Raw genomic sequence first — 10802 nt, 5'->3', positions numbered from 1 at the left:
TCTCACTCTCTCTCTACGTAGAAAAAAGATTAAAAGCAAAAATAAAAAATAAAAAAATAGTAGGAGTGATAGAAAATTAAAGAAGAGAGCTCTCTGTGCAGTCTTCTTATGGGTTGTGTGTGAGTTCTAGAGCGAACAAAGCCAAAGCCAAAGTCTTCTCTTTCACACCTTTCAATCCAGGGTTTCATACCCCAACAAGGTCTGTTTCCTTGGTGCTTTCCTTCACTCAAAGTCTTGATCGTTTTTTGCTCTGACGAAATAACAAGGCAAAGTCCTTTGTTTTTGCTCTTTATCTTGGGTTTCTTTTCTTCTTCTTTTCAGTCAACTCTGTTGAATCTGCAAGGTTAAGCCTGTAGGAAGCTGAATTCCTTGGAATTTTCGTATTAAAAGATTATCCCTTTTGTGGTCTCTTGCCAAGTCTGCTCAAAGAATGACCATTAGGGTCTTTTAATTTTTGTTCGCTTGAAGATCTAATATTGAACTAGGTTTTCTAGACTTTCGGAGTTTTTATGGTTTTTGGTCCGGTGCTCTGAGTTTTGTCTGATTAAGATTGGTGGATTTTTTTTGGTGGTAAAATGGAGGGGGTTGAAGAAGCTAACCGGGCAGCTGTGGAGAGCTGCCATAGAGTTATAAGTTTGCTATCCCAACCCCAAGATCAGGTTCAATATAGGAATTTAATGGTGGAAACTGGAGAGGCTGTGTTTAGGTTCAAGAAAGTAGTTTCCCTTTTAAATACTGGTTTAGGTCATGCAAGAGTTCGAAAACTTAAGAAGTTACCGACCCCTTTATCCCAAAGCATCCTTTTAGACAACCCACTGAGCAGTACAGGCCACCCATCCAAAACACCCCAGTTTCTCCAGTCCAATAGTTACCTGGAAAGCAAACCAATTCAAGAATTGGGCTCAATTGCTAAAAATTGTCTATCTTTGGGAACCCCATCCCTGGAATTGAGTTCAAATGGGAAAAACTCTCTTCAGCTTGGCCAACCCACGCCAGCAGCGCACTATCAGTTCATTCAGCAACAGCAACTGCATAGGCTACAGCTTCAACAGCAGCAGCAAATGAAGCAGCAAGCTGAGATGATGTTTAGAAAAAGCAATAGTGGGATTAGCTTGAATTTCGATAGTTCTAGCTGCACTCCTACAATGTCATCTACCAGATCTTTTATATCGTCCTTGAGTATTGATGGTAATGTGGCTAATTTGGAAGGAAGTGCATTCCATTTAACGGGGGCGGCTCGCTCCTCGGATCAGAGCTCACAGCAACATAAGAGGAAATGTTCTGGAAGGGGAGAAGATGGAAGTATGAAATGTGGAAGCAGCGTTAGATGTCATTGCTCAAAGAAGAGGTTAGATTTGTTTACTTTCTTTGTGTCTATTTAATTATTCTGCTGTTAGCAATTGATAGTTCAGAATCGTGTCTGTTTCCTTTTATGGTGATCTTAGGCTTGTTTTAACTCCTTTTTGCTTCATTTTTTTTGCTGTTATGGCAGGAAACATAGGGTGAAGAGGTCGATCAAGGTTCCTGCTATTAGCAACAAGCTTGCTGATATCCCTCCTGATGATTACTCATGGAGAAAGTATGGGCAAAAGCCAATCAAGGGTTCTCCTCACCCTAGGTATGCTTGCTTATTCAATTTCTGAAACAAAGTTTTGCTGCCAGTAACATATTCAAGTTCTCTTTCAATGGAGTTGATATTCTGGAATGTTTTGAACTTCCTGATAAATGAACTTATGTTATTGCGAATTTTTCTGACATTCACTCTGTACCCAGTACCCGTACGTGGTGTGTAGTGTTCATTTATAATCTAAATTGCTCTCACATATACTAGACCAGGCATGTTAAATGCTCATTCGATTGTGAATGTTGTGCTCATTTTCAACCTTTTGGTTGTGGGGTGTGTGTGAAGTAGTCTCCAATGAAACAGAACTAAAGGCATGCGTTGTTTTTGCTTATTGATCAACCTTTTGGGCTGGCTTGAGCTGGTAGTTAAATAGTGTTATTTTTTTGACTCATGGCCTTTGGTGGAAATTTGCTTTCAGTCATCCCGTGATTTTTAGTCTCCTTTTGTGCTTGTCTGTCCTGTTTACAATTCTTGGTCGCCCGCCGTTGAATTGTTGTGAAATTCTGTTTTCAGAATGAGATGCCTTTACTGCTGGTTATCATTGGTGACGAGTAATGCTTGTAGCTTCTATTCAAGTGTCAATTTTTAGGAATTGCGTATTCTCCAGTACTAGCTTTTTGAGGAACTTGTTCAAACTGAGAATTCCCTCTTAAACTTGTGCAGGGGATATTACAAATGTAGCAGTATGAGAGGTTGTCCTGCAAGGAAGCATGTGGAGAGGTGCTTGGAAGATCCGTCCATGCTTATTGTTACCTATGAAGGTGAACATAACCACCCAAGGATTCCAGCACAATCCACAAACACGTAACCACCCAAAGGTTCTCACTGTTCAATGAAAACTTATTTATGAATGGCTCCTGTATATATTTAGCATGGTTCAACCCTGAGATATAGTTGGAGCAGGTGTTTTCTTTTTTTTTTTTTGTTGGGGGGGCGGGGGGGTGCTTTGGGGAGTTGGCTTTCCAAAGCTTTGTTAGCAGGCAGGCTTCAATCCTGGCACTGATCTCAGAAAAATGTAGAATTGGGGTTTCAAATTGTAAGAACTCTTTGATTTGCAACCAACGGCTTTAAACAGTTCAAAAGAAGTGTTTCTTCCTGGGTTGTTGAAATGGGCTCAATTGATGTAATTTTCTTTCCGATTTGACTTCAGTTCCTGATAGTATTGCATTTGAATGATTAGTAGTTGGTTTAGAGTGCTTGTGGGGTTCCTGGGCAGATAAGATGAGTTTGTTACTTTGCTTGCATGCACCCATCATGGCATACGGCATGTCCACCAACAATGGTTAGCAATGATGGATTGCAAGATACATTGGACATGCATGCAAGGAACTAGCAACAATGTACATCATTGAATGTACGGTCTGAATCGTAATTCAATCTTGTTGCTAGTTCTTGAATTATCAGCTGTGAAATCGTTTTTCCTTCTCTTGTTCACAGATAGTCTTCTGCATTTGACTACTAGCTGCTTTCCTGTCTTTGTGATCTTGGTTCTAGTCTTGGACCCTTGGTGACTTGCTTGCAGGTCGGCCATTTTCCGAGCCTGTACTTCCATTTATCCGGTGAATTAATCCCGAAAATATATATATCAGGAAAAAGAAGAGGAAACCTGCACACCAATCACTGCATTAACTCTTCCTCCCCTCTTATGAGGGAATCATTCAAGTTACTAGAGGGAGGATTGCGCAACAAGGCATGTGAAAAGTGAAGGGACCAGCATGGGCTATCGATCTATCGCTCTATCACTGGATCTCCACTGGCATTTATATTGTCCTCGGACAAGTCCCAAATCTTGAAAATTATCAAGAGCAAAACATTCTGTCTGGCCACCTGTCGGCCTAAGTTGGTAAACACTGTACAGTCATACAACCCGTCGGCCTAAGTTGGTAAACACTGTACAGTCATACAACCCCATCAGCAAGTATGTCCCCGCAAATAAATCATCTAAAACTAACAGGGGAAATAAATAAAGTACATGATGCAAGAATTGAGTTGGTTGTGGGGCTGAGTATTGCTTGTTTGTTCTTAAAAATAAAAAATTATTTTGATGAATTTTGAAGTTAAAAACATTTTAAAAACAACCTTATAATATTTCCAAACAAACAAAGAACTGGTCTGGTCAATCAATTACTAGTGCAAGTCACCAAAGTTACATTGTTCTCTCACCTGGCAGGGTTGAATAAGGTTGGACTCATGTTTCAAAATAAACCCATCATGGTTGTTGAAGCATGATGCCTAGTGGTTTTTCAACCCTGGAACAGAGGTAGATGGGATCCTGACTAGCTGCTCATATTGGTTCGTTGTAGTTGGGAAATGCCTTGTCGGGGAAGATATCCTTAGGGCAATCAATGATGACTTGGAACAAATTACCCATCTAAAACACCAGAACTCCATTTTAACGGCAAGTAGCCTTTCTTTTTTCTTTTTTTTTTTTTGGCAAGTAGCCTTTCTTAATCTCTCTTGGTATGGAGATCGTTTCCCAACCATGAACAAAATCTTCAACTTGTAATCAATTGGCTTTGACTGTAGTTTTCAGTTTGACCATATATATTCTCTTCTCTTCCCATTTTGGTGAGAATATAATCTTTTTGAGCCTTTTCCTTTTATCGTACAACAATGGGGTGGCTTTTTTTTCTTCCTATATAAGCATGTTGCTGACTCAATGTAGAAAATTCTATGCGAGGAAATCTATTGGATGATTTAAAAAAAAAAACAAATTCTTGACCAATCAATTGGATGCTGCAACCCTTTTTTTTTTACAATTAAGAAACTTGGACTGGTATTCTTTGGCAGTGGATCCGGGCGCTCTTTAATATTATTTAAATATATTTTTAAATAAAAATTATTTTAAAAAATAATTATTATTACATTTTCAAACACCTCCTAACTAGCTTGGCATCAATACTAGTTGAAATGGTCCGTCAGGCCCCGGTAACGACCTGCTGGGAGAGGGAAAGTATATTCTTTCTCAGGTGTGAAAGAGAGGAGTAGATCCTAATGGAAGCCCTCTACCACAGCGCCCCCCTTGTAGGTTTCGATGCAGCAGGCGGTGAAGAATGGGCCCTGAGCTCATGATGGCCTGGGCCTTTCTGGTCAAACCGTTCAGCTGCTCCTTTATTTCCCAGTGCCATAAAACCTGCCGGCGAGCATGTGAAAAGGCGACTTTAATACGTGCAGGCCAATCTATCTCTATGCACCACGATTTGTTGGCGCAGGAGGGAACTTATTGAATGCTACTTTGTTTCGTATGGTATGTCATACTTTTTTCTCTCTCCATTCAATCAAAATGCCCCGTCCACAAGCATGTGAAAGACTGCTTTGTTATGCAATACGTTGTGGTTATTGGAAAAAAAAGGGGTAAAGAAATGCACTAATAATACAGGTTAAAAAAGTACTAGAAAAATGGTGTACTTTGAAAGCAAAATTTTTTTTTCTCTTCGGAAGCTATAAGGAGTAGATAAGAAAGATAAATAAAAAACAAAACAAAACAAAAAATATTAAAACATACCAAAACTTTGACAATAACATCACTAATATCATCAGAAAGATCTCGACGAGATAAATCTAACAATATAAAAAAAGGTTATTAATGGTGACCAGATACTAGCCATCCGAAAGCAAATAAACCATGATATATTTGAATTATGATCCACTAATATCATATTTCATGATATTTTTTGGTGTCATTATATTCGTCTCGTTGATATCTTTTGAAAAGTATTGGTAATATTGTTATTATTAGAGTTCTGATGTGTTTCATAATTTTTTTTTCTTGTTTTTCTGTATCCTCTCAACTCTCTTATTATTTTAAATTATGTAAGTTTATTTTTAGAAATAAAGAGTCACGTATGATACTTATAATTCACTCTCTAAACTATACTATTTTTTAAAATATTTTATGTATTTTGTTATTTTGTCTGTTTTTTTTTTAGTGCTGAAGGAAGAAAGAAAAAAACTGCAAAAGTTGGGCCTTTTCTAAAGCTAAACATTAGAGTTACAAGTAGACCAAGAACTTGGATAAACTGTGGAGAGAGCAAAGACTGATAAACTGGTGAGTAAAGCAACAAAAACCCATCAGTTTTTTCAGCAGTAGGGCATAGCAGAGTAGCATTATAATTAGAACGGCATTAAAAAAAGAAGGAAAGTAAAAGAACAGGCACTTTTCATTTTGCGTGCTGGCTGCCTGGAGTTGAAATGTTATTAACATTAACATTATCATTAAATAAATAAATAAAGTTTTTGGTTAAATATACTTGACTACACTCATAAAATACTATTAATTAAAATAAAGTTTTGTAAAAAACAATTTGCTACTTTTAGTTTAATTTTTTTTTTAATCTCACCCTTAAACAACTTGATATATATATATATATATATATATATATATATATATATATATATATATATAGAGAGAGAGAGAGAGAGAGAGAGAGTCTCCATTCTGTTTCAATCGGCCGATCATGATCAACTGTCTTTAGGAAGATGATATGGAGTAGTAGTACTCACAATGCATTCTGAGATGCAGTGATTTTAGTTATCTAAACCTCGAGTCATGTTTAAAGTTTAGACTCAGAATTAATCTTGTTTAAAGTGTTTAAACAAAGTTATAAAATTCAATCTAATTAAATAAATTAATTTAATGATTCGTTCATCTGTAACTTAATTTATATACTAAGTTTTATCTTAAAATATATATTTTTAAATATAATCTTTTAATATTTTTTAAAAAATCATAAATCACGACTGATCATAAATTAACTCACCCAACCTGCCGTGCAAGGCCAATGTTTTATAACTATCTATTCAAGACATTGTATTTTTAAAATTAAAATTTTTAATTTTTTTAATCATTTTAATATATATATTAAAAAAAACATTTTAAAAAAACAAATAATCTCAAACCGGCCCTGAAAATAAGAGGAGCTGATTTTGATTTACAGTAGTCGGGTTCTTCTTCATAGCAACCAAATTCATGAATTCATCAAGAATAATTGCTAGCTGATTTGATATGCTATTTTTTTTTAGAAAAAGAAAACCCTTGACTGTTATAAATCCCACCATCAACCCCACGTTAACACAAACCAAAAACCCCGCCTAACCCTAAACTGTACACGATTGGACGCATAATCTAACCAGCGACAGGGCCCAAAATTCTGCAAACTAATCTTGACCGATCAACAACTTCCTCCGCCCAGCCCCACCCACAAAACCACAATCCCAGACCACTCAAAAGAGCGGTGCCGGCAAGTTCAAATCAAACAAAAAAGGTTTTTTCCCTCCACGCAACTTCTTCTCTTCATTTAAAACCAAACCCACGTTTTCATTCACAGTCTCCATGTTGTACCCCGTATACTCTGACCTAACCGGAGATGCCGCTGGCATCGTCATTCTCGCCACCTCACCAGCAAGACAAACCGGCGAGCAACATTTCTCAAAAACACCTGCACCAACAACCGCAGTTTGCGAAAATGGCACGGGAGCAAAATGATCGTTGTGGAAGAAGTTTGTCCTTGCCTTTGGCCCACGGAGAGATCGAGCTGCCTCGTCGTAAGCAAGTGCCGCCTCCTCCGCTGTGTCAAAAGTGCCAAGCCAACTCCGCGTCTTCTTCCATGGATCACGAATCTCAGCAGCAAAACGACCCCACGGCCTCTTCCTCACGCCTCTGAAATGGCGTTGAGGCTCATTCTTCGCCTGTACTGCTGGAGAGGAAGGAGCTGAAGAACCAGCAAGGGAGAGGGTTGTTGTGACAGTCATTGTCGTTAGTGTACTGTGTACAGGGATTGTTTGATAATGTCGTTTTTGGTTGGGGAGACACTGAAGAGATTTGGAGGTTTGTTTGGTGTATATACAGGAGGGGAAACGGTCTTGGTCAACGCCGACAGTTTTGAGATTTGGTTTAGTATTCGTTTGTTCGGTAATTAGGGGGTTTTTAATTATTTTTTATTTTAATTAAAAGGCTCTATGTGAAGAATACTAGTAATGACTTATGGCATATATAGTTTTGGTTTGGTGTCATGCTAATTATTTATTTTAATTGTTTTAATATGTTAATTTTAAAAATTAAAAAAATATTTTAATACATATTTAAATAAAAAATATTTTAAAAAATAATCATTATAATAATTTCAAATACCTCCGTAATTGACCAGCCAATGCGTGGTCTTCTTCATGTGATTCTCACGTGCAGGGACGAGAGATTTATGTTTTTAATTGATATGACTCCATTGAGCAGTAGTTAGGAGCGGTTTTGTCGGGCCAATCCAATGGCTTGTGTATCGTAAGACTATAACGAGCTGTGTTTTATTTTTAAATCAAGCGATAGATGAGTCGGTTTGATTTTAAAAAAATAAAAAATATTGTATTTATTTTTAAAAATATAATATTATTTTCTATTAATATAATTTGTTTCGGTTGATCTACTTGACCTATAACACTAGCCATGTTTTGTAACAATGGTTAAGATAATTGTCTAATGTAATTAATAATCTATTATGAAAAAACAAATCCAGGTTTTTGAGTTGTTGGATTAATTCAGGATTGTTAAATTAATTTTAATTAAATTTATATTAAAATAATAATATTTTTTATATTTTTTTAAAAAATTAATATTAATTCATTAAATATAATTAACTCAATCAAATCACGAGTTAATATACCAAATATTAGGTTTCAAAATCACATAATACATCACGAGGTAATAAACCAAGCTGGATCAAATTGAATAGTAATCTAGCATTTGTACTATGGAATGTTTTTTTTTTCTTTATTTTCAGGTATAATTATTTTAAAAAATATTATTGAATTAAAAATATATTAAAATAATTTATTTTTTTACATTAAAACATTAGAAACATCAATTAATTACTTTTCCGAACAAAAATAATTTAAAAAGACTAAAAACTCTAAAACAAACACCCGAACCCAGCCCGAAGCAGCTGTTGTCAGCTGATCACAGGTTTTGCAATTATGTGATCTACTGGTATATATTACTTAAAACGTGATTCTTCCCAATGCTTCTCGATTTGTTATATATGGAGAAGAAGATGAACAACAGAGAAGACCAGTTTTACGAGGAAAACACCATAAACCAGACAATGGATTGAGCCAATCAAAACCATTGTAGTCCTTGCTGTAAACAAACCTTTGAAATATTTAAAATAGAGAGATATTGGCGAGGGTGGAGGGCACCATGCAAACCAAGAAGAAGGGTTTTGAAACAAGGAGAGAATTCGAGAGACTAGTACAGGAGGGGAGTGAGAGTTTTTGTGATGACTATGAATGCATGCTTGATGGATATTTTTTATCACAATATTTTTCTTTTTAGACAAATAGAACGAAGCTGACGTGTCTGTGCATGCATGGATGTTAGATGGTTTCTACCCTGAAAGATATTATTTTGATGAATATAATTGAAAATAAGATTTAAAAACATCTAATTTTGAAGAAAAAAAATCAAGTAGTAAATGAAGTCATGTAGACAGATAAAGAAATAACTCACCAAAAAGCTAATGAACAATATAGTTTTATCAATAATACTAATAATTGGTCGGTAGGAATCATGCAAGTAACATCCGTTAATGTTAGAGGTTGAATAATTAGATTAATCCTAATTAAATTAGGTAAATTTAAAATTTTTTTAGTTAAGACTATTATTTTTAAAAATTTATTTTGATAAAAAAAATCAAATTAAATTTTAACCTATCAACTTTAAATTGAATTTTTTTTAAAGTATTTTTAGATTAGATCCTGAATCACTAAATCTAGCTTGACCTATTAATCTGAGTTTAATAAACGTGTTAAGTTTGGAGTTTTTGAGAAGTGGGAGTTAGAGTGTGTTTAAAAATATAATAAAAGTTGAGGTTTAGAATAGGTATATCCCAACTATATACAAACCTTACCCATAAAAGTTATATTTTCTTGTTTTTTCATTTTTTTTTATCTCTCAACATCTACCACATTTTCAAATATTTATTTAAATCTTATTTATTTTTGTGGTGGAAATGTTATTTTCAAATATTTTAATTTTTTAAAATTATTTTGATGTATTATTATAAAAAATAAATTTTAATAAATAAATAAATATCATTTTAAAACATTTCAAATAAAAAAATATTTTAAATTTAAAATAATAAACACGCTAACCTACATTTTCTGGGTACATGAACTGTCTCCTTGCCGGACAACATTTATGAATCGGAGTGGTAGGCTGAGACAGCGGGGATATTTTTGATGTTATGATGATAATAATAGCCCACCATAGGCAGGTAGGCATAGCTCTAGGAATGATGCAAGAATTCAAATGGCGTCGGCAAGCTCGAAAGCGTGGAGGGATGATAAAAATAACAGGATGATAATGATTATTATAGAAACTATTAGTTGGTAAAAAGTTAACATATCATACTTTGAAACGTTGAGCATTATAAAAAAATAAAAATTTTCACTGTAACATCTACTTAACAGGCCATATTTGCAATGATCGGACTGACTTATTGAGCTCTACATAAGCCCAATTGGTCACTCCCCTAACCCTTCTATCTATTTCCTTCTATTCTTTTAATAAAAAAAACATTAAAAATATTTTTTTATTTTTAAAATTTATTTTAACATTAAAAAATAAAAAAACATTAAAAAAATAAACAAATAAAAAATTTCAGCATTTTCGAAATACTTTTACCTCAACTTCTACTTTTAAAATTATTTTTATCAAAAAATTTTAAATTAATATTTTTTGAAAAAAGAACCATTTAACACTTTCTAAGCAAATGTACTTTTGAAAGCTACTGTACTCAAACTAGATTAAAAAATTAGTTTAAACAATAAACTAAAACTATGAGAATTATTTGAATAAATATTAAAAAAAAAAATGATTACGAGGAATAAGGATGCTTGGGATGACAAATTAGGTGAATATCAAGAAATTGGAACGATGAACTAGAACGAAAATAATCACGTTAACTGTTGACCGAGTCCATAATGAAAAATAAGTTTAGATTTGCATTTTACCATTGCTGATTTTCACCAAAAAAACTACCCGCTGTTGAGAAAGCAAGAGTTCTTCTAACCTAGTGTTAAAAGATATGGATTGTTAAGCAAATAATACTCTCAGGTTGAACACATCATAATCTCAACAAATACTAATAACGGTTCACTCCTTTGTCGAAGGAGAACCCAGCCAAGGCAC

General features: G+C 34.5%; 2 protein-coding genes across 3 annotated transcripts; one reads left to right on the top strand and one right to left on the bottom strand.

The window, feature by feature from the left end:
• On the top strand, positions 1-2463 carry LOC133693378 (probable WRKY transcription factor 21). Of its 2 annotated transcripts, XM_062114584.1 has the most exons (4): positions 1-199; positions 322-1348; positions 1493-1618; positions 2288-2463. In XM_062114584.1, exons 2-4 carry the CDS (start codon positions 576-578, stop codon positions 2430-2432), a joined length of 1044 nt encoding a protein of 347 aa, XP_061970568.1. In that variant the 5' UTR covers positions 1-199; positions 322-575; the 3' UTR covers positions 2433-2463. The 2 variants fall into 2 exon arrangements, with proteins under 2 accessions (XP_061970568.1, XP_061970567.1); XM_062114583.1 differs by having other exon boundaries at positions 1-1348.
• A 4384-nt stretch (positions 2464-6847) lies between these two features.
• On the bottom strand, positions 6848-7375 carry LOC133694270 (ethylene-responsive transcription factor 9-like). The gene has a single exon (XM_062115760.1). The coding sequence runs from the start codon at positions 7373-7375 to the stop codon at positions 6848-6850; it is 528 nt and encodes a 175-aa protein (XP_061971744.1).
• Between the last annotated feature and the right edge of the window lie 3427 nt (positions 7376-10802).

Source organism: Populus nigra, chromosome 5 (assembly GCF_951802175.1).
Source record: "Populus nigra chromosome 5, ddPopNigr1.1, whole genome shotgun sequence".
NCBI classification, from domain to species: domain Eukaryota; kingdom Viridiplantae; phylum Streptophyta; class Magnoliopsida; order Malpighiales; family Salicaceae; genus Populus; species Populus nigra.
Note: the sequence above shows the minus strand (reverse complement) of the source record. Positions and strands in the feature narration are given on the sequence as shown.